The sequence below is a fragment of the Mus caroli genome, unplaced genomic scaffold, assembly GCF_978045245.1.
Source record: "Mus caroli unplaced genomic scaffold, Mus_caroli_1 scaffold_2, whole genome shotgun sequence".
Classification (NCBI taxonomy): Eukaryota; Metazoa; Chordata; class Mammalia; order Rodentia; family Muridae; genus Mus; species Mus caroli.
In genome coordinates this window covers 29,678,539-29,705,684 of record NW_028227257.1, presented here as the reverse complement: position 1 = coordinate 29,705,684, position 27,146 = coordinate 29,678,539, and the positions used below count along the sequence as shown (strand labels likewise).

The 27,146-nt window shown below is 41.3% G+C and overlaps 1 protein-coding gene and 1 pseudogene across 3 annotated transcripts; both read right to left on the bottom strand.

Annotated features, from left to right (window-relative positions):
- Positions 1 to 1,818: 1,818 nt before the first annotated feature.
- On the bottom strand, positions 1,819 to 3,274 carry LOC110288997 (RNA exonuclease 4 pseudogene; annotated as a pseudogene).
- A 3,453-nt stretch (positions 3,275 to 6,727) lies between these two features.
- On the bottom strand, positions 6,728 to 26,715 carry LOC110288996 (zinc finger protein 120-like). 3 transcript variants are annotated; one of them, XM_085833501.1, is made up of 5 exons: positions 26,593 to 26,715; positions 11,135 to 11,261; positions 10,875 to 10,938; positions 9,490 to 9,611; positions 8,839 to 9,371 (listed from the first exon to the last, which is right to left on the bottom strand). In XM_085833501.1, exons 1-5 carry the CDS (start codon positions 26,665 to 26,667, stop codon positions 9,109 to 9,111), a joined length of 651 nt encoding a protein of 216 aa, XP_085689627.1. In that variant the 5' UTR covers positions 26,668 to 26,715; the 3' UTR covers positions 8,839 to 9,108. The 3 variants fall into 3 exon arrangements, with proteins under 3 accessions (XP_085689626.1, XP_085689627.1, XP_021010869.1); XM_085833500.1 differs by having other exon boundaries at positions 6,728 to 9,611; XM_021155210.3 differs by lacking the exon at positions 10,875 to 10,938 and having other exon boundaries at positions 9,221 to 9,611.
- Positions 26,716 to 27,146: the final 431 nt, after the last annotated feature.

Sequence of the window (27,146 nt, the reverse complement as noted above, 5' to 3'; positions counted from 1 at the left end):
TATACAGAGAGCAGAGACAAAGAGGGTCTATTTTCACAATGAAGCTAGCTTGCAGAGATGCACCAAGGGAGAAATCATGCCACCTGGTGACAGATAAAAGCCTCTGCCGCTGACCAGTGAACAGATTGGCCTGTGTCCCGCAGTAATCTTCATTTCATTTTGTTTTCTTTTCTTTTGGCAATATAACATATTGTCATTCATTTACTTGTGTGTTTATAATTTACAATCACATTATTTGTGTGTGGTGGGACATATCCAGCATGGATTTTGTATGTGTAGGTTAAAGGACAACTTTGGGAGTCAGTGTAAACTGAAGGCATCTAGACGCTAGGGCAGGACTGCTCAAAACATTACATCACATCTTTGCAATTGCTCCTGGCCGACAGCTTAGCTTACTTCCTTTCCTGAATATCTCACCTCAAATCCTAGAGTAATGTCCTTTCTAAAATTCCTTTTCCTTTGGCCTTGAAAATCTTCTTCATATAGTTGAGATACTGGCCACCAGTGAATTTGTAATCCTAGATAAAGTACAGTGTTGAGATCAAATTAGTACGAATATGCAATTTAAAAATAGATTATTTTATATATTATATTCTGATTATACATCCTGCAACTCTTCCCAGATCCTCCCAGCTTTCCCACTCATCCAAGTCCACACCCTATCTATAGATCATCAGAAAACAAGCAGCCATCTAAAAAGTAAATAATATAATTATAAAAATCTTAAGACAAAATAAAAACATCAAAATAGGACAAAACAAACAGACAAAAAAAAATGAGTTAAAGAGAAAGCCTAAGAAACGCATATAGATGGAGAGACACACACATTTGCATGCAAAATGTTCCACACAAAAACAAATTCAAAAAGGATATATAAGCAAAAGTCCCATTAGTTAAAACAAAAACAAAACAAAAACAAAAAAAAAAAACTGAACCCAAGCTTCATTAAGCAAGCAAGCAAGCAAGCAAACAGCAATCCCAAAGTACCACTGATTTCATTTTGCATGGTTGTCTACTATTACACATGGAGTCAACCCTTAAGTGCATTCTGTAGACCCATTGAGGGTCATTAGGAGAGAACTAATTTTCTTCCCTGTATAAATTGTTATCAGTTGGAGGTAGTTTCTGGGTTACAGATAGAGGCCTGAGTCCACATAGCTCAGTTCTGGGAAACATGTGGCCCTGACCTGTGCATGCTGCTACAGTCTCTGAGAGGTCATGTGTAAATCTGTCTGGTTGTATGTAAAAAGCCTTGTTTTTTTTTTTTTTGTTTGTTTGTTTGTTTGTTTGTTTTTTGTTACTTATCCACTTTTCATTCCTATCACTGTCCCCCATAGAAACTCTACTGATATAGTTCCTCAACACATTGTCCCTGACACTTCTAATCTGAAAGGGTGGAACCCACATCCCCCCTTAGATCTCTCCACCCCAGCACATCAAGTCTGTGGGTCTCGACACTCCACATCCACAGAGGCCAAACAAGGAGTTCTTGTTAGGGGAACTGGATTCACAGACAGGCAACAGCTTTAAAGAACAGCCCCCACTCAAGTTGTTGGAGGACCCACACAAAGTCTAAGCTGCACAAAATGCAGAAACCATGGGAAAACTATTGGCATTCTGCCACCACTTGGGAGGCAGAGGCAGGCAGATTTCTGAGTTCGAGGCCAGCCTGGTCTACAAAGTGAGCCAGCCAGGGCTATACAGAGAAATCCTGTCTCAAAAAAAAAAAAAAAAAAAAGTTTATTGTTCCAAACATCTCTCCCACCTAGCAAGTGCATGGTGAGGCTTCTGGGCAAGAGAAAAAGTAGCCCTAGCAATTCATCCATTTACCTCATCTCGCACTTCTAAGGAACAGATGTTAATTGCCCAAGGTTTGAATTTTTGAGTGTCCCTGATTTTTTTTTTTTGGATGGTCAAGGAACAAAACCTTTAAATCATTGTGTAGCGCATGCCCCACCAGGATTCTGCACTTCAACATTTCTGCCACTTCCTTCTTCACAACTTCAAACTCTTCTCCCTGTTTCAGGTTCTCAGGCCGGATCCCACTGACGACTGTCCTGTAGTCAGACACTGGCTCAGTTGGCTTGACGTACTTGTCATAAACACACTTCCCATACTGGTTCACGATGGACACACAGGCTGCTATGCTCTCTTCCCCTTTGGGACACACGCCTACCATCTCACAATCCAGCGCCAAGGCTTTTGTCAGGCCACCAGAGAGATGGTCCTCTTCTTCTGCCCCAGCCTCTTCCATACCAGCATGGCTGCCTCTGGGCCTATGGCAGCCTCAATATCATCTGAATCCACATCATCAAACCAGATGTCTTCCTCAGTGGGTGTGGGCTGATTCAAGATAACAGCTGCCTCTGTAGCTTTCCACTTAGGCTTGAGATCCCCTTGATGAGAAGAGATGTCACTATATGTCCTCTTCTTGGCTCCTTCCTTCTGCTCTGTTGCAGAGGTATCTGTGGGAGGTACTAGCATCTTCCTGTCCGTAGGTGCAGATGTAAAAGAACCCCTAGCAGTCTTGGCTTTTCTGTCCTCTGCTTGTCTCCCTTTGATTTATCTGAGGCCTTTTTTCTGTTCTGCTGGATTATTTGGGGGTGCATTTTGTCATCCATCTGAGAGACAAGAGGTTTTTCTGCGGCCTGTGACTTTTGTTTCAGCAGCTCTTGCAGCGCCTTCCAATTTTGAGAAAAGTTCTCTGGGGCCTTAGGCGGTCGGGCTGCCACAGCCACCGGGCGGCTTCCCGGAGCCCCACTTCCTGACAGAGCTTTGCTCTTCCTGAACTTCTTCTTGGCTTTCTTCCTAGGGAGCTTCCTGATAGGCCCAGGTTGGAGCAACGGCACGGTGGCCTTCGTCTTCATGTCCCTGTTCTCCGCAGTCCGAACCACCAGGGAAGAGGCCACGACCATGGTTGACCTTAATATGTCAGCTCAGAGGTGTGAGACAGGACCATTACTTGTTATCAGTTATAGATCTCAGCAGCTAACCTTGTGTACAGGAGCAAAGTCACTCAGTATCTTTTTTTTTCCTCTATCAGATAAAGACCTACTCTTTTTCAAAGCCAATATAGCTAAGTGTTTTTCTAAGCTGTGCCTTGACTGAGTGAGAAGGATGCAAGAAGGAAAAGAGACCAGTGAATGAGAGTCCTCCGTCCTACCTGATATTTATTGTGGATTTAAAACTGAAGAGGAGCACATGAAGAAAGTGAGATAACCGACCAACACTGAAGCAAATGTAGTCCACCACAGAAATGCAGCTGAGGAAGAAGGTTGAAAGCTTCCATACTTTGACAGCAGTTTGGATTACTCAGGTGACCAAATATACCTGAGAGATCAATGTCCTGACTGCCATTTCCTAGGGTTCTCAGACTAGAGCACCTAGTCGGCCATCATTGGGAGGAGAGGCCCTTGATCTTGAAAAGATTGTATGCTCCAGTGCAGGGGAATGCCAGGGCCTGGAAGCAGGAGTGGGTGGGTTTGGGAGCAGGGCAAGGGGAGGGTATAAGGGAGTTTTGGGATAGCATTTGAAATGTAAATGAAGAAAATATCTAATAAAAAATAGTTAAAAAAGAAAATCTTTATTAATAAGGTTTTTGGAGCTTTCAGTATCAGGCATTGGCTAGTTATTGTTTGGCCATTCCTTCAGTCTCTGCTCCATGTCTGTTCCTGCATTTCTTTAGATGGGACTCATTTTGGGTCAAGTGTTTTGTAGATGGGTTGGTGTTCTTATTCTTCCACTGGTGGTCCTGCCTGGTTACAGGAGGTGGCTTCTTCAGGTTCTATATTCCTACTGCTATGTATCTCAGTTGATTTCCCCTGCTTTGATTCCTGGGAGCCTCTCCAATCCCCCGTCTCTGGCAGGTTCTAGTGATGACTGCAATCCCCTCCCCTTCCACCAGCTGCAAATTTCCATTCATTCTCCAGGCCTTCTGGCCTTCTCTCTTGCTTCTCCCCACCCTGATCCTGATGCCTCCCATTCCCCTCCTCATCCCCACTGCCACTGAATCCCCTCCCTCCATCTGCCTCCTAAGACATTTTTATTCCCCTTTCTAAGTGAGATTCAAGCATTTGTGATAGAATAATTCAAGTGAGGATAATCAAGCCAGGGGTAGGAAGGTGAATATTCCCCAAGACTAAGCAGGATGTATTTCCTTCTAGGAAAGATTCATGATAGGCATGGAAATGGTTTGCCCAGCTATAAACTCTCAATGAGTGAAGTTTGTTGAATGGGGAAGCTACACCTATAGCAACAGCTACAGTGCTAACCAAACACCACCACCCCGTCCCCTAGACATGTGAAGCTAGCAGGTGCAGCACTCAAGAGCACAGCCAGGTGTCCCTTTGGTCCTGAGTAGGTCTAATAACATTAAGTCAGATACACTGAGTTAGTTGTTCATGGATAGAGAAATGTAGGAGGCTCCATGGAAGAGCTCCAGGATATAAAAACATAACTGTTCAGAGGGGATGACTGGTTATTACAGGAAGCCAATTAAGTTAGCAGCTCTGTCCATGTTTTATGCCCACCTTGATCTGTGAAGTAATTGGTACTGATACAAATGGATGGGACCTTTACAGGATGTGTTAGACCATGCTTATGTTCAACTATAGTGTCTTCTTAGTTGTGAACTTCTAGGATCACCTGTTACTTGCTTAGAACAGACTATGAGTGCTTCAACCAGGTCTCCTTTGTAATCCCACTATTTGTTAGGGGATAGTGGTTCAGGGCATTGCCTTGTCCTGCCCATCCTCTGGAAAAGGTTTTGTTACCTGAATGACATTTGAGTGCTTTTAAGATTTGGCAAGTAACTGGAGTTCCTGTAGTGGGTGTACCCTGGAAAGGTATGACCCTAGGAGTTTTGTCCCAGAATTACTTCTCGCTATTGATATGCCTTGTCATGCTTGTCACTGCCATATTCCCTATTTATCTGGCTTGGTGGGAGTGGACACCAGGAGATCCTCAGTGCTTATACTGGTGCCATTACTTTCTGGATGATAGCCCATTCTGTTGCTCAAGTTTCTCACAGATCAAAATGAAGACAAACTTTCATGAGATAATGCTGTTTAGAATTAATCATTTTATGAAATTCCTAATTTGATTTAGTTTTGGGGAGTTAGATTGATTGAAATAATTTTGGACAGTTAGAGTAGTTGATAGAAAGTTTAAAGGTAGAGTCAAGAATAGAGTGTACTCTTTCCTCTTCATGGAGTTCAGTGAGCATTTACACATTACAAGCACATATCTGTAATAGCAAGAAAAAACAGGCTTGAGACAAGTCAGTGGTCAATTAAAACACCCATTCTAGGTTGAGCCTGAGATCCTTGATCTTGTGTTCTAGGGGTTTATTAACAGGTTTTAGGTGTACATCATGAAAAGAAAGGTTATGGACAAGGAGTAATTAATTCTGAGTATAAGAATATTGAAACCTAAAATGATTGTGTTATTTTTTTAATTCATAGGGCTTTTGCCCATATGAGTATGCAAGTACAAACAAAATCAATAGGGATATCATACTGTTTGAAAAGATTGCTGACCTTTGTCATATTTTTCCCCTCAGGAACAATCTTGTGTAACCGAATTTCCCAGGAACGGCCTCAGTTGTTTCAAGGGTCTTGAGACAGGATGGATTGGATCAGCACAAAATGAAGAGTCTCAGGCAAAGATGCAGGTGCACACTGACAGGCCACTCATTGCTGTTCTGAAGCTGCTCTCGGACACAGCTTGCAGGTTCTCTCTCTGAGTTCACCTCAGTCTTTTATTGGTTACACACTTCCTTATTATACAATAATACATAAGCAAAAGCCTTTTCGTTATTTTCGTCAAACCCATTATTTTTCCTTCAAAACCTCAGGTCACTATGTTACCAGAAAGCACAAAGCACACATAAATTTACAGTTCAGTGTCTGCAAAAGCAAGTTATACATTAACTTTTAACTCTCAGAAAAACCTCCACATCACAGGCCATCTGGGCATAAACTTGTAGTTACAGAATTAGAATGAAATCAGAAAGGTGCTAAACAGGTCAGGATAATGTTAGTGCTTTTAGCTTGTCTAACTGCAGAATCTCTTCCTCCAATTTACTGAACTCCTCCAAATATCTATTTCTACAGTGTTTTTCAAATTATTTTCCACATGCAATATTAACTTCTTTTACAGCTTCTTGAAGAGCTCCTTCAGAAGCTCAAATTCTCTTAGAATGTATACCCTAGTTCCGTTTAGGTAGGCGATGCCAGAGGGTCAAATTAATATGTTCCAATCTTTCCAGGAAGGTCAGTTCACTAATCCAATGGCCTAATCCAATTTCTGTGAGCTGACAGAAATTTCTTAGACCTGATTTTGTATGCTAAATTGCAGTGATTGATGGTAACAGCTAAAATAAATAAGCAAGTTAATTTAAAAACAAAGAGCAGCTGACTATATGTAATAGAAGCAGTTCTGGCGGGACGGTAACTGAGTTAGTCTTGTTCAATAGTAACCTGGTATTGTTCAATACTTGTGGGATCTAAACACTTATACCCATCCTTTTATATTTTGTACTATATATCTTCCAATTTTCCCCAATAATATTTCTAAATGAAACCTATTATCAGAGATCTCCTCTCATGGGGGCTCTCACCATTGCTTCCTTAACCAGTAGACCCAGCTATTTCTTCCTCTATCTTGTTCATTGTGTTTTCTATAGCCATCCCTGCTCTTAGTGACCCAAGCCCCATGTTCCTTTTCCTGGGGGGGGGGGGGGGTCTTCATTTAACTATTAAAACTTCAAGTTTCTCAAAAACATTTCCTGCTTCAAATATTCCATGGTACAACATCATCCTTATGACTTGGCAAAAATGTCTCATAGAACAATTAAGTCTGTCAATCTCCATAGAACCCCTTGGGGCATTATGCCTGAACTGACTGCTTGAATAGCCAGGGCTAGAACAGTTTGTTCCTAATAGATATCAGAGCCATTTCCTTCTCTAGTCAATTCTTTTCCCAGAAATTTTTACCAGACTTGTATTTGAGGACAAATATGGTATAGAAAAATGCAATGGCAGACAAGCAGACAAGAGCAATGGCATCTGTATACTAGAAAGCCAGAGGTACGTGATTCGGATTGAAGGTGCTCCCACAGCTGAAACTGCTGTGCAGTCATATTCATGGCCATGTTGCACCTGACACTGAATGCAAGGGTGCTGGCTACAGATCTCATCAAATCCTTTAGTCACAGATTCTTTTCAGTATCAGTTCTTTAAGGTCCTTAAAGACTACTGCAAAGGCTTTACGCAAAGGCTTTAAAGATTAATTCTGCTCTAAAGGTTTACTCTTGTATAAAGATACCATCAAGAGCAAAATGTTACCATCCTGAGTACATTTATGGAGTCCTTTGCAGCATGACTTTTTCTCATGATTTTTAAGACTACTGCTACACACAAAGGATTTACTACATTGCATCTTCATAGAATTTCTCTCCAGTAGGTGTTCTCTAATGTTAACTGTGTTGTAAAACAGCTTTATCACATTGATAACAATTTGAAGTTTCACTACAATGTTGTTATTCAAGTATTCAAAAATGCCTGTGATATGCAACTGTTGGAAACAAGTAAAAGAAACTTGTCCTAAGTACACCATTTTTTTTTTTTAATCAGCTTCCATTTAATCATATGGTAAACCTAATTCAAGTTCCCTGGTCCTGCAGTAGCTGGGACCTTCCCAATAGCAGGCCAGCTTCTATTGTCCATCTTTGTTCACGAAATCATATTGACTGTCTCTAACAATGGCTTCTGTTATTTATCTTTTGTTCTTCAAAACATAATGCCTGTTCCTAATCACAAAACAATAAATGGATATGATTAGTTAGACTGTATCAGTAAACATAGATCAACTAGATAAGGAAAGCCCTGATCCCTAAATCCTGGTGAAAAAAAAAAAATAGAGCTATAACTTGGCACAGATATTTCTGGTTTGGGAACTTAAAAGCTCTATACCATTCTTGCTCTGGGTCGGGAAGTGGTTCGGCAGCATGTCACAGTTCAGTTTCCAAGTGTGTTCTGTAGCCCTGAGCTATCAGTAGCAGCTTGAGTACAGTAAGTTCTTGTCACTTGCATTACCTGAGTTTGAGTTTTGTTGGATCTCAATGGACCCCATAACACAAAGGCTTCCACTCAACAGAATTTCTCTCCAGTATGAATAGTTTCCCGAGAATGAAGACTATTAAAATACACAAAGACTTCTCCATATTAAATATATTCATTTCTCTCTGGTATGAATTATTTCACAATGATGAAGACTTATGAAATGTGAAAAGGCTTTAGCACATTAAATACATTCATAGGGTTTCTATCCAGTATGGATGTTTTTTTTCATGATGATGAAGACTATAGAAATGTGCAAAGGCTTCACCATATTAAATACACTCACAGGATTTCTCTACAGTATGGTTTCTTTCATGCCTTTGAACATGTCTGACATGCAAAGGCTTTACCATATTGATTACATTCATAGGGTTTCTCTGCAGTATATGGTACTTTACGTATTCAAAGATGGCCATGATATGCAAAGGCTTTACCACATTGTTACACTAATAGTGTTTCTCTACAGTATGTGCTCTTTTATGTATTTCAAGATAACAGTTTTGTGAAAAGCCTTTACCACATTGGTTACACTCAAAGTATTTCTCTCCAGTATGTGGTCTTTTATGTATCTGGAGACTATTGTAAGATCCACAGTCTTTACAACATTGACTACATTCATCAGGTTTTTGTCCTGTATGAATTCTTTCATGCCTTTGGAGAGAACTGTGACGTCCAAAGGCTTTACCACATTGATTACATTCATAAGGTTTCTCTCCTGTATGAATTCTTTCATGCCTTTGAAGAGAACTGTAGCGTCCAAAGGCTTTTCCACACTGATTACATTTATAGGGTTTCTCTCCAGTATGTGTTCTTTTATGTACTTGGAGACTATTGTGACACGCAAAGGCTTTACCACATTGGTTACACTCATAGAGTTTCTCTACAGAATATCTTCTTTTATGATATAGGAGACCACTTTGATATGCAAAAGCTTTACCACATTGCTTACATTCATAGGGTTTCTCTCCAGTATGTATTCTTTTATGTATTAAGAGATGACTGTTTCGTGCAAAGGCTTTACCACATTGGTTACATTCAAAGGGTTTCTCTCCAATGTGCGTTCTTTTATGTATTTGAAGATGACTGTGATGTACAAATGTTTTACCACATTGATTACAGTCATAGCTTTTTTCTCCTGTATGAATTCTTTCATGTCTCTGAAGATGACTGTGGCGTCCAAAGGCTTTACCGCATTGATTACATTCATAAGGTTTCTCTCCTGTATGACTTCTTTCATGCCTTTGAAGATAACTGTGGTATGCAAAGGCTTTGCCACATTGGTTACACTCATAGGGTTTTTCTACAATATGTGTTCTTTTATGTATTTGGAGACTACTGTGATGTGCAAAGTCTTCAAAATATTGAACACCTTCATAGGGTTTCTCTCCAGAATAAATTCCTTCATGCCTTTGAGGATGGCTCTGATATGCAAAGTCTTTATCATATTGAATAAATTCAGAAAGTTTATCTTCAGTATCACTTCTTTCATGCCTGCAAAGAGAATTGACATATATGAAAACATTTCCACATTCAATGCACTGATGAATATTTTTATTTGTACGAGTTACTTTTACAATTTGGTCTAATTATAAAGAGGAAGCCAGTTGTAATGTATTCTCACTCTATTGACACTGGGGTTCTCCTTCATTATGGGTTGTTTTGCATACAACCCATGTTGTATGCAAAGAAAGAACTGAAAGAACTCAAAGTTCTATCACACTGATTGCATTCATTAAGTTTTTCTATAGTGTGAGTCACACTACATTTGCAAAATGAACCAAGACAAACAGAAGAATTCAATAGCACTAGTACTCAGCAATTTTCTGCAGTACAAGTTTGTAGATATCACCAGTAAAGTTAGAAAACCAATTATTTGTAAACTTGTAGCACATTTAGAAAGGCTACTCAAAGCGGGGAGAACTTTATATCTTCTAATTGTGCTGGCACAGGGAGAGGTTTGGTGCTTCTTTCAACATTCCTTATGTTCACATGGCTTGTATCCATTGTGACATATGACATCCCTATTAAAAGAAGATTAACAAGTAAAAGGGTTTCACATAGGGAAGTTGGAGAGATGGCTCAGTGGTTAAGAGCACTGACTGTTCTTCTAAAGGTCCTGAGTTCAATTTCCAGCAACTACATGGTGGCTCACAACCATTTGCAATCTGATATGATACCCTCTTCTGGTGTGTCTGAAGACAACGAAGTGTATATATATATATATATATATATATACACATACACACACACACACATACACACATATATATATATATATATATATATTATAATTTTTTAAAGGGTTCCACATTGAATTCACACAGTTTGACCTTTATTCCTCATACAGATGTGGTACAGGGATTAAAGTTTCTCCACAATAGCATTCTTGACTTTCTAAACTACCCATCTCACTAAACTTAGCAATGTTATTACAACAGTTGCACCAGCTTTACTATGGACTCTTTGCTTATTAGAAGGTTTGGACAGTTGTATAGCATAACTAACTCTACTGGGCTATGATTCAAATGATGAGCTCTGTTAAGGTATTATTTCCTTCTCTTTGTACTTAGAGAAATGCCTGGCAAACACAAATGAAATTATACCTGGCACAGTACATGATTTTGTGACAATTTAATAATCATCTAGAACTTAAAGCAGTGCTGATTTTACCCTGTTGGTTTTCTTTAAAACTTGCAGGACATACTAAAAACATTCTTCAGAGGCATTTCTTATCAGCTTGCACATGAAAATTACCTTCCATTTCTTCTAGAATTTTGAAAATGTCCTTCAGAAATATTATGGTCTTTCCAATAGTAGCCTGAAATATAGTACCAAAGAATATATGTTATATTATTGGAAACTAGGCAAAACGTAAGTTACTATCTTCAGAGACCCTTAGAACCATGACTGATTTATTCACCTCATCCTTCCTCATTCTCAACTAAAATGACAAAAAATAACAAAGATACACTCACCCCAGATTTTAAAAAGTGAAAGGAAATTCAGTGTCTTACCTATAGCAGCGAGATTCCTGTAGGTCTCCAGCATCACTTCTTTGTATAGAGTCTTCTGAGAAGGATCCAGCAAAGCCCACTCTTCCCACGTGAAGTTCACATGCACATCATCATAGGTCACTACATCCTAGAAGATCCCATACATGTGTACATGAGAAAGCATGACACTGAAAACACTGTAAATGTACACTTCATTGACAATATATTTATGTCATTCTGGTGCTTACACCAGAATGAAATACTTGATTCCTGACACAGACACTCTAATGTAGTCAAGGTATTTTAGAAAGAAACTGAACAATGAATGAGCTTCACCTCTGTCATTTCTGTACCCTTGAAAAGGATAAAGTCTTACAAGAGAAACGGCAACTAACAGTCATAAAGACACACAAGTAAACAGTTCAACAGTGCTGAGCATACATCAGGTAAACTGTATGAACAATTACTAACTAAAAAATGATAAGCACGCTGGGTGTATTACTCATGCCTTTACTGCCAGCACTCAGGAGGCAGACAGATCCAGGTGTATCTCATAGAGTTGGATGCCAGCCTCATGCATGGAACATGAAACGAGTTCAAGGACAGTAAGAAGTACATATTAATACCCCAACTCCCCTGCAAAAATCAATCAATCACACAAACAAAAAAGAAAAAGAAAGAACTCGGCGGTATTTACTGAAGTCCCTACAAAGAACTATACATTCACTCCAGTTCTGTGTTCATCTCCTAGAAACCTCACGTGCCACAGTTTAAACTATAACATTAATAAGATCTTACTACAAATTAATGCATGTTTAAACAGTTACAAATGGACAGATGAAAATATTAGCAATATAAACATTGATCAGAAAAAACAACATAGGGTAGGACAGATGGCTCACCAGATCGATGGCTGGTTATGCCATTAATCGTATTAGGGTTAATTGACAGTATTTACAGGGAGGCTCAAAACTATCCATTATAACACGTTCAGGAGCTCTTTAGAATCAGGCACACATGATACACACACACACATACACACACACACACACACACTCATGTATATAGGCAAAATACTCATTCATTCAGGAAATTCAAAACAAACACAACAGGTAGTAATAAAGTTACACTCCAATAATCCAATGACTCAGAAGGCCCAGGTAGTATGAATGCCATGAATCCTGAGAAAAATAATATACTCTCTGCTCAATTTCAAAATTCAAGAGTAGATGAACCTCAACAAAACAGCATATGCTTGCATGTACAAAAACCTATATTCTAAGCCCATCAGCTAATAATATAAAAACAAAACAAGCCAGGCATTTTGGCCCACATCTAATCCCACGACTCTGAAGTCAGAGTCATATGGATCACTATATTCAAGACCTGCCTGGTCTACATACCTACTTCAGGACAGCCAGAACCACACAGAGATACTCTTGTCTCCAAAATAAAAAACAAAAACAACCAAATTAAAAATATAAAAATACGAGGCTTGCAAAATGGCTTAGCATCAATAGCAGTTGTTTCTACTGTATCTTATGTGACTTATGGACAGTCATTAATGGTGAGTACATGACAGCACTAAAGGAAGCTGACTGATCAGTTTCAGTCACAACACACCAGACACAAAACAGGAAATGGGCTGAGTGTATAGACACACAAATCATACCCAATAGCTTATCTACAAAGGCCCTACCTACAAAAACTTCCATATGTTCTTCACAAAGGAGAAACAAGTGTTCACAGACATCATCATATCTATGAGCTTTTTCTGATTCTATCAAGTACATTGTGACTCTAGGATCATGGTCATCTTATCACGAAAATATATTTAGTCTAAACTCAATGATCCTAATGGTCTGCAACAGCCTCTATACTGTTGAAATGTCCAAACACTCTGTTTTTGTTTGTTTGTTTGTTTGTTTGTTTGTTTGTTTGTTTGTTTGTTTGTTGAGGCAGGGTTCTCTGTGTTGCTCTGGCTGTCCTGGAACTTGCTCTGTAGACCAGGCTGTCCTCAAACTCAGAAATTCGCCTGCCTCTGCCTCCCAAGTGTTGAGAATAAAGGTTTGCGCCACCACCGCCCAGCATGTCCAAACACTCTTGACACTCAAGGTAATATCTCGATTGCCACATCTTGTAAAATCAGAAAACACGTTATATCTTTTCAACATGCATTGGCACAGAATATCCTTTGCCATTCCAATAGAGAGGAATGTGTCAGTTGGACCAAGGCAAGAAACCCAACAGGGCAAACACCAAATTCTATAGGTCTGTCTCAGACACATGGGGCTTCTGTTTCAAAGGGCTTAGATGGCTCTGCAACCTCTCATACATCTCTCAGTTTCAGTACATCCACTCCCTATATGCACTTCTCCATGGGAGATTCCTCATAGCTTATCAACATCTTGTGGTCTCAAAATGCAACTCAGGCTTCATCCTCACAGCTTCATGCAATGTACTCTCATAATATACTCACTGGGGTTCAGACTCTACCAAACAAAGATGGGTGGAATAGTGCTGTATAGAAATGAGGATTGGAGAATCCATGACTGTATATTTTGCACCCTCTTGATTCCAGGACCAGCACAATATGGGTGAGCCTGGGAAGTTTGGCTCCTAAATTGGGATGGACCCTGCCAAAGGTGGACCATAGTTTTAGCAGGTTTTATATGAAGTTCCTTTATTGGACTAGGAATCACTTTGCCTACTCCTTCTGTTAATTGAAGGGTTAGCAGGGAGTGTTAGGATACCTTCTTAGGTATCCAATCCAGAGCGAGGGCTTTCTTTTTTTTAATTATTTTTTATTACATATTTTCTTTATTTACATTTCAAATGTTATGCTCTTTCCTGGTTTCACTTCCAAAAACCCCCTATCCCATCACCCCTCCCACCCACCCATTCCTGCATCCCCATCCTGGCATTCCCCTACACTGGGACATTAAGCCTTCACAGGACCAAAGGCCACCCTCCCATTGGTGTGCAACAAGGCCATCCTCTGCTACATATACTGCTGGAGCCATGTATACTCTTTAGTTGGTGGACTAGTCCCTGGGAGCTCTAGGAGATGGTTGATATTGTTCCTCCTATGAGGTTGGAAACACCTTCAGCTCCTTCATTTCTTTCTTTATCTCCTCTACTGGGACCCCATGATCAGTTCAATGGTAGGCTGAGAACATCCACCTCTGTATTTGTCAGGCTCTAAACTTGTCTGGTTATTCCAAACTTCTGGGCTAATATCCACTTATTAGTGAGTGCATACCATGTGTGTTCTTTTGTGATTTGGTTACCTCACTCAGGATATTTTCTAGTTCCATCCATTTGCCTAAGAACTTCATGAATTCATCATTTTTAATAGCTGAGTAGTACTCCATTTTGTAAATGTACCACATTTTCTGTATCCATTCCTCTGGTGAGGGACATCTGGGTTCATTTCAGCTTCTGGCTATTATAAATAAGGCTGCTATGAACATAGAGGAGCATGTGTCCTTGTTATATGTTGGAACATCTTTTGGGTATCTGCCCAGGAGTGGTATAGCTAGGTCCTCAGGTAGTACCATGTCCAATTTTCTGAAGAACTGCCAGAGTGATTTCCAGAGTGGTTGTACCAGCTTGCAATCTCACCAACAGTGGAGGAATGTTCCTCTTTCTCCACTTCCTTGTCAGCATCTGCTGTCACCTGAGTTTTTGATCTTAGCCATTCTGACTAGAGTGAGGTGGAATCTCAGGGTTGTTTTGATTTGCATTTCCCTGATGATTAAGGATGTTGAACATTTCTTTAGGTGCTTCTCGACCATTCCTCAGTTGAGAGTTCTTTGTTTAGCTCTGTACACCATTTTTTGATAGGGTTATCTTGTTTTCTGGAGTCTAATTTACTAAGTTCTTTATATATATTGGATATTAGCCCTCTATCAGAAGTAAGATTGGTAAAGATCTTCTCCCAGTCTGTTGATTGCCGTTTTGTCCTATTGAAAGTGTCCCTTGCCTTACAGAAGCTTTGCAATTTTATGAGGTCTCATTTGTCAATTCTTGATCATAGAGCATAAGCCATTGGTGTTCTGTTCAAGAACTTTCCCCTGTGCCCATGTATTCAAGGCTCTTTCCTACTTTCTCTTCCATTAGTTTCAGTGTGTCTGGTTTTATGTGGAGGTCCTTGATCCACTTGGACTTGAGCTTTGTACAACAAGATACAATTTGCATTCTTCTACATGCTGACCTTCAGTTGAACTAGCACCATTTGTTGCAAATGCTGTCTTTTTTCCACTGGATGGTTTTACCACCTTTGTCAAAGATCAAGTGACCGTAGGTATGTGGATTCATTTATGGGTCTTCAATTCTATTCCATTGATCTTCCTGCCTGTCTCTGTACCAATACCATTCAGTTTTTATCTATATTGCTCTGTAGTAAAGCTTGCGGTCAGGGATGTTGATTCCTCAAGAAGTTATTTTTATTGTTTAGATTAGTTTTTGCTATCCTTGTTTTATGTTGGAGCATCTTCTGGGTATCTGCCCAGAAGTTGTATAGCTGGGTCCTCAGGTAGTACTATGTCCAATTTTCTAAAAAAAAACCACCAGATTGATTTCCAGAGTGGTTGTACCAGCTTGAAATCCCATCAGCAATGGAGGAGTGTTCATCTTTCACCATATCCTAGCTAGCATCTGCTGTCACCTGAGTTTTTGATCTTAGCCATTCTGACTGGTATGAGGTGGAATCTCAGGTTGTTTTGATTTGTGTTTCCCTAATGACTAAGGGTGTTAAGCATTTCTTTAGGTGCTTCTCAGCCATTTGATATTCCTTGGTTGTAAATTCTTTATTTAGCTCTGTACCCCATTTTTTAATAGAGTTCTTTGGTTCTCTGGAGTCTAACTTCTTGAGTTCTTGTATATGTTGGATATTAGCCCTCTATCAGAAGTAGGGTTGGTAAAGATCATTTACCAATCTGTTGGTTGCCATTTTGTCTTATTGACAGTGTCCTTTGCATTACAGAAGCTTTGCCATTTCATGAGGTCCCATTTGTCAAATCTTGGTTTTAGAGCATAAGCCGTTGATGTTCTGTTCAGGAAATATTCACCTGTGACCATTTGTTCGAGGCTCTTCCCCACTTTTTCTTCTATTAGTTTCAGTGTGTCTGGTTTTATGTGGAGGTCCTTGATCCACCTCAACTTGAGCTTTGTACAAGGAGATAAAAATGAATCAATTTGCATTCTTCTACATGCTGACCTCCAGTTGAACCAGCACCATTTGTCGAAAATGGTAAGGGCTTTCTTTTTAATAGTGATAATGTTCCTGAAAATTCCTGCCTCTATTTCAGCACTGATGGCCATCTGAAACTACCTAGTGCAATTTTTCTCTAAAACCCGCAGACTTTGCATTTCTTTCTACATCACTTGCTGTTTTTCTTCCCTATAATCCTGAATGAATCAAGATAATAACCATCTAACAAATTCAACATGCCAACTAAGAATCAGCTCCTTATCTTTGAATTTTGCCCTACTCAGTTCCTTGGGGCATGTGCAGAATAGAATCATTTGGAGCCAAAATATCACACATGGCCTTTGGCTAAAATTTTCATGACATCTATTCCCCCCAAACCTTATGACCTCAACTTCCTCTGCCTGTATTAGTCTAAACAGTGTCATCTGCCAGGTCCTACAACAACAACAGATGAAGATCTATGTACAGATTTCTATGCTGTTTGCCATCTCAGTCCTTACGTCTTCCACATTCCTCCAAAAGAAAATATTCCCAGGTTCTGTCCAGAATCAAAATCTTTTTTTTTTTTTGTACCATTTTTTTGTTCTAACTAGCTACATGAATAACAAATGGATTTTCTTGATGTATCTGTCCAATCACAGTCCATCATTTCAGACCTTAAGACAGAAACTGTAGATAGAAAATACAGGCAAAAGAAAAACTACATGGGAAAACATTGTATTCCAAAGATAAAAATAAGTAGCACCCCTTCTGGTCTGAGCCGGTGCCCTGAGCAGACCTTGGGCACTATCTCTTCACTCAATCCCACAACACCCAGAAGAACCTGGATTCCCAGATACTCTAAAATTCCCAGGATCATAAGGCCGTGGTGGCCAGAACATCCGCCCCAACACTGGAAGTAACTGGAATCCCTGGGGATACCCTGTCAGAGTTCCAGTGCTCTTGGTGGGCTGCACGCTCTCCACTCAGCCCAGTGGGTGGTTGGCTGTGGGAAGCCATGGACCATAGCCCGCCTGGGGTGGACAAGGGGCAGTCCAAGGTCTCTGGGCCTCATGGAGGCCAGAGATAACAGGTTCTTAGTCTCGAGCATCCCAGATGCTGCTGGACATCGTAGAAGAGCTGAGAACAAAGTGGAGGCCCATGGGGCAGCTCAGTCATCCCGAGAGCTGAAGAGAGGAGAGGGCAGGAAGAGAGGAGAGGGCAGAAAGAAAAGGGGCACTGTGTGGTTTCCACGTGGGCAAGAGTCCTTGGTTCTGTCTATGGCTGGAGTGCAGAAAGGCCTTCCAGTGGGAGGTTAGACACAGCTCTTTAGGGGAAAGCCTATTCCATCATTCAAGCATAGCGGGCGTTGATGAACAGAGATGGTCTATGGTTTTAGAGCTTTATTGTAGAAAGGCACAGAGAAATAGAGAAGGAAAGAGAGGCCTGCAATGACCATGTGGAGAGAAAGGGTAAGGGAGGGGGGAAAAGGGAGCTAGAGATGAGAGTAAGAAAGGTGAGAGCTAAAGAGAGAGGGAAGGGGCCAAGCAGTCACTTTTATAGTGGACTGAGCTATTTTGTAGTTGCAGGGTAGCTGTGGGGAGGAGCATAAATGGCTACTGTCAGGTAACTGTGAGGGTAGACTCTAGCTAGAATGCCAGGAGCTTGGGGCTTTGTCTGCATGACCGATAGTCACAGAATTAGGGAGTTGGGGGCTCTGTGGTGTCAGGCACCTGTCTCTGGGAATGTGGCTCACTTTCCATCCCTTGTAGAGTTTTCTACTGGGTCTCTGGAGAAAGCCTTGCTCAACCAAAGCAAGCTGCCTTTCACGGTCTCACAATCCACTATGCACATAAACTCAAAACAAAAAACATATGATCAACTCGTTAGATACTGAGACAGCACTTGACAAAATTCAACACCCCTTCATAGAAAGTCTTGAAAAGATCAGGAATTCAAGGCCCATACCTAAACATAATAAAAGCAATATACTGGAAACCAGTAGCCAACATCAAACTAAATGGAGAGAAACTTGAAGCAATCTCACTAAAATCAGGGACTACACAAGGCTGCCTAGTTTCTCCCGGCCTATTCAATATAGTACTCAAAGTCCTAGCCAGAGCAATCGGACAACAAAAGGAGGTCAAACAGATACAAATTGGAAAGGAAGAAAATATCACTATTTACAGATAATATGACAGTATACTTAAGTGACTTCAAAAATTCCATCAGAGAACACCAAAACCTGATAAACAACTTCAGTAAAGTGTTATAAAATTAACTCAATAGATATAAAATTAACTCAAGCAAATTAGTAGCCTTCCTCTACTCAAAGGATAAACAAGCTGCGAAAGAAATTAGGGAAATGACACCATTCACAATAGTTACAAATAATATAAAATACCTTAGTGCGTCTCTAATGAAGCAAGTGAAACATCTGTATGACAAGAACTTCAAGACTATGAAGAAAGAAATCAAAGAAGATCTCAGAGTATGGAAAGATCTCCCATGCTCATGGTTGACGGGATTAATATAGTAAAAATGGCCGTCTTGCTGAAAGCAATCTACAGATTCAATGCAATCCCCATTAAATTCCAGCTCAATTCTTTACAGATTTAGGAAAAAGCAATTTTCAAAGATCTTTTCTCAGTCAGATAGTTGCCATTTTGTCTTACTGACAATGTCTTTTGCCTTACAGAAGAAGCTTTGCAATTTTATGAGGTCCCATTTGTCGACTCTTAATTTTACAGCACAAGCCATTGCTGTTCTGTTCAGGAATTTTTCCCCTATGCCCATATCTTTGAGGCTTTTCCCCACTTTCTCCTCTATAAGTTTCAGGGTCTCAGGTTTTATGTGAAGTTCTTTGACCCACTTAGACTTGAGCTTTGTACAAGGAGATAGGAATGGATCAATTTGAATTCTTCTACATGATAACCGCCAGTTCTGCCAGCACCATTTGTTGAAAATGTTGTCTTTTTTCCACTGGATGGCTTTAGCTCCCTTGTCAAAGAGCAAGTGACCATAGGTGTGTGGGTCCATTTCTGGGTCTTCAATTCTATTCCATTGATTGACCTGTCTGTCACTGTACCAGGACCATGCAGTGCTGTAGCTGGATATAAAATTGACTCAAACAAATCAGTAGCCTTTCACTACACAAAGGATAAACAGGCCAAAAAAGAAATTAGGGAAATAACACCCTTCACAATAGTCACAAACAATATAAAATACCTTGGTGTGACTCTAAGGAAGTGAAAGATCTGATAAGATAAGAACTTCAAGTCTCTGAAGAAAGAAATCGAAGATCTCAGAAGATGGAAAGATCTCCCATTCTCATGGATTGGCAGGATTAATATAGTAAAAATGGCTATCTTGCCAAAAGCAATCTACAGATTCAATGCAATCCCCATCAAAATCCCAACTCAATTCTTCACAGAGTTAGAAAGGGCAATTTGCAAATTCATCTGGAATAACAAAAAACCTAGGATAGCAAAAACTATTCTCAACAATAAAAGAACCTCTGGTGGAATCATCATGCCTGACCTCAAGCTGTACTACAGAGCAATTGTGAAAAGATTCTTTAAGGCAAAAGACAGTGTCAATAGGACAAATCACCAACACACAGATTGGGAAAAAAAAAAAAAAAAACTTCACTAACCCCACATCTAATAGAAGGCTAATATCCAAAATATATAAAAAACTCAAAAAACTAACTTCTAAATAACCAAGCAACCCAATTTAAAAATGGGGTACACAGCTAAACAGAGACTTCACAACAAAGGAATCTCAAATGGTCAAGAAGCACTAAAAGAAATGTTCAAAGTCTTTAGTCATCAGGGAAATGTAAATCAAAATAACCCTGAGATTACCTTACATCATTCAGGATGGCTAAGATTAAAACCTCTGGTGACAGCACATGCTGTCACGGATATGGAGAAAGGAACACTCCTCCATTGCTGGTGGAATTGCAAACTGGTACAACCACTCTGGAACTCAATCGGGAGGTTCCTCAGAAAATTGGAAATCGATATACCTGAAAACCCATTCTTGGATACATACCCAAAAGATGTTCTACCATACCACAAGGAGATGTGCTCCATCATGTTCATAGCAGTCTTATTTATAATAGCCAGAAGCTGGAAACACCCAAGATGTCCCTCACCCAAAGAATGGATACAGAAAACATAGTTCATTTACACTAGGGAATGCTACTCATCTATTAAGAATGAGGACCTTATGAGTTTTGCAGGCAAATGAATGGAATTAGAAAATATCACCACAGCTGGGCGGTGGTGGCACACACCTTTAATCCCAGCACTTGGGAGGAGGCAGAGGCAGGCGGATTTCTGAGTTCAAGGCCAGCCTGGTCTACAGAGTGAGTTCCAGGACACCCAGGGCTACACAGAGAAACCCTGTCTCAAAAAAAAAAAAAAAAAAAAAAAAAAAAAAAAAAAAAGAAAGAAAGAAAGAAAGAAAGAAAGAAAGGAAATATCACCATGAGTGAGGTATCCCAGACCTAAAAGGACATGCATGTTATGTATTCACTAATGAGTGGATATTAGCCAAAAAGTACAAAATACCTAGGATATAAGCTACAGAACTTAATAGTACTGTCTGCTCTTCCGAAGGTCCTGAGTTCAAATCCCAGCAACCACATGGTGGCTCACAAACATCTGCAAGGAGATCTGACACCCTCTTCTGGTGAATCGGAAGACAGCTATAGTGTACTTAGATATAGTAATGAATAAATCTTAAAAAAAAAAGAAATTTTACAAGCAGAAAAGTTCAAGTGAGGATGCTTCAATCTCACTTAGAAGGGGCAAAAATAATCACGGAGGTGGGGTGGATCTGGGTGGGAAAGGGTACAGGGAGGAGAAAAGGGGAACAGGATAAGGTATGGGGGTAGGAGGTGACAGGAAAGAAGACCAAAGGACCAGTAAAATGAATGGAAATATGCAGCCTTGAGAGGTGAGAGGTGGGGGACCATCTAGAAAGTACCAGAGACCTCGGAGGCTAGAGACTCTCAGGACTCAAGAAGAGTGACATTAGATGAAATGCCCAACAGTGGGAAAAGTCCACCTCCAGTAGATAGACAGGGTTTCAAGTGGAGGGATGGGGTTGCCAACCAACAGTCAAAATTTCTGACCCAGAATTGTTACTCTCTAAAAGAACTGCAGGGACAAAAATGGAGAAGAGACTGAGGAAAAGACAGTCCAGTTACTGGTTCAACTTGGGATCCATCTCCTGGAAAGTCACTAAGGCCTGACACTATTAATGACGCTATGGTGGGCTTAGAGAGACAGGAGCCTAGTCCTCTGAGAGGCCCAACCAGCAGCTGACTGAGACAGATGCAGATACAACCCAACCATTGGACCCCTATTGTTGAATTAGAAGAAGGCTGAAACAAGCTGAGGAGGAGGGCAACCCCATAGGAAGACCAGCAGTCTCAACTAACCTAGACCCCTGGGAGCTCCCAGACACCGAACCACCAACCAGGCAGCATGAGCTGGTCTGAGGCCCCTGAACCCTGAAGACTGCCTGGTCTGGTCTCAGTGGGAGAAGAAGGGCCTAATCCTCTAGAGACTTGAGGTCTGGGGGGGGGGGGTGGCAGGGGTGGGGGTGGGGGAAGAATCCTCTCAAAGACAGGAGAGAGGAGGAATGAGATGAGGAATTGTGGGAGGTGGGGCCAGGAGACAGGGGCAATGACTGGACTGTTAATAAATAAAAACAATAGTAATTAAAAAAAAGAGAGAGAAAAAAAATTCCTAAAATTATATTAACAGGACCATTGATTCCAAAGCTGTATGTCATGAGAAAACTCGGAATTCTCAATAGGAATATAAAGAAATAATACGCACACTAGGATACTGTGACTTCTGTCCTTACAACAAAGAAGCAATAATCCAAATTATGTATAATATTTGTGACAAACTTCGAGGATGGAGAGAAAAAGCCAAAAACATAAGCGTAAAAAAATACACCAGGAAAAATGTGAACTTGATCAATGTTACCTGTGATTGTATGGGTGTACAAATGAAACAAACACGGACATCATGTTCTTATAAAAACTACTCAAATAGTTCCCTAAGCTGCTATATTTTCGCCCCATGCTCTGGAGCTGTCTCTGTAAATGGGGTTATCAGAAAGGTGGGCTATGACTCTGCAGCGCCTCATGACACCTTGTGGTTTCATGCAGACCCAGCCCCACTGAAGCCTACACACAAAACAATGTTGAAGACCATCTTAATGTCTGCTTCTTATCACATGGATTCTGTCACAACATGTGCAATCTGTCTAATTCACCTACCCATCACCATGCACACCTAAGAAATTCTGCAACTTAGAAATTCCTTTTGTACCCTGGAATTGAATTTCTCTGAATCATGCCATTGTGGCTGGCTGTAGTGGAAAGGTAACAGGATTCTAAACAAATATTGCTGAAGGATCATCCCTATCACCTCCTTTCTATCAATTTCTAAACTTCTTATAAAATTTGTCACAGAACACTGAGTGTGGAATGCAAGGGTCAGTACTTTTGGAAACCAGACCTCGTTTCCCAGTCTGTCTCCCTACTGTATGCACAGCAAACAACTGCCTTTGTCAACACACTGGACAGCTTTACACTGCCAGTGCTCTTAAGCCTCCCCCTCCCAGGAAATCCACACTTAGGAAGGGGAATAGGACAAGGGCTTAGGCTCAGATCACCACATTGACCAATAGAACCACAGTCTGACTCACAGTTCATCTCAGTCACAGCAGATCAAACTCTGAGAGCTCAGCAGGCATGTTCTCCTGGCTTGGGGACAGTGGCCACCACAATAACCATGGCATGGCTTATGGTCTTCCTCACAGCTTGCTGCAGATGTATCTGAGGAGACTCCTGTAAAGAATCTGCAATCCACTGGTGATCCTGATTGCTAAGCCTGCCAGGGTCCCTCATTAGCTTAGAAAACCCAGCTGGGCCTCCTCTTCTGGGGATCAGAGAGCAAATGACCCTTCCATCCTAGGTGCAGACAGAGTCCTAATCTGGGAAGACCATATTTAATAGATGTTTTTCTAGACGCCCAAAGCACTTATTTTCCTCTTCCAAGACACTAGAGTTCTTTGTTTGCATAGTTCATGACACACATAATGTCCAGTGCAGCCATCTCTACTCATAGTTGGGTAGTCCTGCAGCCAAACTTCAGTAAATTCAAACAGTAACAACAATTAAAACATGATCATCAATTTTAAAGCAAGAAGCAGTTGATGGGAAGTGAATAAAAAACCAAATAAATAAAAAAGAAAGGACATGACTGCTTAGCATAGGCAGAACCAGGAACATCTGGGAGAGTCCAGAGGGGACAAATGTGGAAAGAGGAAGGAGGGGAGAAGCAAGAGCCAGGCCAAGAGATCAGGATGGTAAGTGGTAGATTTACATCTGACAAGAGCAGGCAACCAACATGGTTGGATTACAGGAGGAATGGCAGCTGGAAGAAGGGCAGCCTAACCCCCAGGCTACAGGCCTAGGTTTGCAAACCATGTCAGGATCAGGTAGGGACTGAGGTCTGCTGAGAGAACCTGACAGGCAGGTTTGCTTTGATTTGTTAAATAGGATCTTCAGCCATTTGTCCCAGGGTTTCAGACTTAACAGTGGGGAGAAAGGAGAAGGATGATTTAATTGTACTCTCAAAGGTTATTTTTAAAAGTTAAAACATGGTTTATGGTCCAGTATTCTTCAAGGACTAAACATATGTCCTAGAGCCCATCAAGTATTACTCATATCTTTCACTCACATTGTGTATTTTAAGCCAGGGAAAAATAACATTCCTGTTAGGCACAGCCACGTCAGTTTGTCTACATCTTGTGTTACTTGAACTAGTTTAAATACAGAAGTTTGGTTTCTAGAAATAAGGTCAGTTCCTCATCCAGATTCGTGATTGCCCTGCTCTGGGAGCCTCCTAGATGCCCAGTTGGGACTTTTACTGATTGTCTAAAACTGACTACCTGACTACTCACTGCTATTGTCAACTACTGTCAAAGCAGAAAGGCCCTCACCTTCCTTCTTCCCCTCCTTTTCTCTGCTGTGATTACACCAGCTTCAAAGTTGATCAGAGAACTCAATGTTTACACAGATCTCTCTCTATATGTAATCCCCTCACCCAAATCCAGGGAGGTTGGAGGACACCCATTCACTGGTCTATATCTCTTCTCATTGACCAGTTGGAGCCCAGCCTGAAAGGAGCAGCAGGACAGTCTTCCAGGCACAGGGCAGCAGAGGCAGGATCAGGTGTTCATAGCAAGTCTTAACTACACAGCAGAAGGGAAGGGTAAGCTACAGGAGATGAAAATCCATAGGAAAGCAAGGTCATTGCCTGGGGAGCATGAGACTGGGATCAATGGTGCCTGAGTCAAAGAAGATGCAGCTCTCCTAGAATTTTTACACCTTCCCCAGGAGAAATTGCTCTGTAAGTGATTACAAGATTAATTAAGAAAAATCTCTTTAATGACAGCATGCATTCAGCTCTGGCTAATGCTTAGAGAAGAGACAGCCAAGAACAGATTTTACATTCCACATATGCTGTTTCATGTAAGTCTCTCTTAGGTTCAGGCCCCAGGTGATATTTTAAACAATTTAAATATGAACTGGAGACTGCAAGTCCCACAGATGGGAGATTTACACAGAAAAGATATAACCAGAATTGTGTTTAAGTATACCAGTGCACTGAAACAGCAGGCCACTCTTTGGTGATGGGGTCCTGAGTTTGAGGTGCCGGGAGATGAGAAGGTTGGAAAAGTAGAAGAAAGCAGTGGTGGCAAACGCCTTTAATCTCAGTCCTTGGGAGGCAGAGGCAGAGGCAGACAGATTTCTGAGTTCAAGGCCAGCCTGGTCTACAGAGTGAGTTCCAAGACAGCCAGGGCTACACAGAGAAACCCTGCCTGGAAAAATAAATAAATAAATGAATAAAATAAAATGGAAGGAAGTATCAAAGCTGTAATGGGGGTGTCTTAAATAGGCTGTCTTATGTGACACAAGCTTCTGAAGAACAGCATCCTGTATACTTCTTACAGGGGAAAATGGAACAAGATAGGAGACTTCTATGAAGTCAGCACAAACTACTATACAGTGAGAAAACCACAGGAAGGATCTAATAAAAGAAAGCTGGAAAAACAGGAAGAGAGAACCTCTCAAAAACATTCCTGACCAAGCCCACACTGGCCTCGGGACTGATAACCATAGCCGCACGTGGTAGGAAGAGTTGGGATCTCAGGATCTGAAGCAAGCCATCCCTGAAGGCCCTGGCCCCAGACCACCACCCGCTCTCCCAAGCACCGCCCTTGCTTTAGAGAAGGAGCTCTATTTTATTCTCAGTACACCAGGGCCTTAGGGGAAGCCCCTAAGCCTAAGCCCCAGGCTGTTACTGGCTCTGGAGACTGAGAAGGAGCTGTTCTATGCCTTGCTTGACCAGGCCAGTCCTCACCAAAACAGTGTTTTTCCTTTTCAAAGAGTTGTCACCAGATGTAGTCTTGCCCATGTGGCAAAACGATGCTTTTCTCAAGAAGAAAACCAGACCTTTATGGCACACCAGGCCTTAAAGTTGGTTGTGGCCCTATATTGCCCCTTGGAGCCACTTGTTAGAGGCCTGCTCTTTGAAGTCAGGATGGGGCTAGTTCATGATTGTAAACCAGAGTTGTCTCCTACCCTATGGTTTGTGGACAAATGTCTGGACAATCCTGGTAAACTACCACATGTATTCTAGCATCCTATTCTCCAATTGGCCTTTTTAGCATAGCACATACCTGTGTGGAGTTTTAGGGGCAGTCCTCCCTCACCTACATTCGACTTGCCGTCACTACAAGCATTAGTACATCCTTTACATCAATTTTACTCTTCTACATCACAGCTTTAATATTTTAGTGCTATCCGACACACGAGATGCCTTTTACAGGATCCACAAAATTAACTCGAAATGGGTCTTATACCTACCTCTAAAATGCCCAAATGCTAAGGGCAGAACTTACTGAAGAAACTATAGAAACTAGGGCTCTCCGAGTTTGGCATCCTGCCAAGGGTATTTCTACACAGAAGCCCTTTCCCCAAATGCTTTGTGTAGATGCAGCCACCCTAGTGAGATGATTCAGATCCCACCACCCGGTCCACAGAGAGAAAAGGACCACAGGGAACCTCACAAGTCACAGCTTCTGTCAGGCTGCTGTTTACTACTGAGCCCAGGGACGACCCAGCACTCCAGCCCCCTTGGCTCAGCCGCCTGCTCCTCCCCTTTGTGGGAGACCGCCTGGCACTTACCATGTCGGAACTTCTGGGCTTGCCTGAGGTCCCCGCACCCAGGAGCGGTACACAGAACACATCAAGCAGAAACATTCACGACTGCCAGCCTTAAAAGAGGAACTTGCAAGATCGCACCCGGAAGAGGCCGCCTTCACTTTTGAGTGGCAGATCCGGCTGGATGTCCTGATTGGCTAGTGAATCTGGAGTGACATACACACCACCCATAGGATTAGAGTGTGCTGAAGGGACACAGCGGAATAATTCCAGGCACAGGTTGCCAGCAGAGGCCAGTCCTTTTCCGGGTCTGTAGAAATTTGCATTTCAGTACAACCTGTGTCTGTCTTCCAATTGCTTGCCGGTCTTTTCCCCCCACGCTGGTCAGGGGAAGACCCACAACTCCAATTTGCTGTTGCTAAGTTACCTGCTTCTCTCCACTGTGGGCCACATTGCAAATTTGGAGCTTTCCAAAGCTCCAGTCACAACACTCAGTAGGCACTTCCACTTCTTCCTTTTGGAATCATTGAGACTTTACTTAGGGAATGTTGATAAGTTCACATATAGGTTTGCCTACC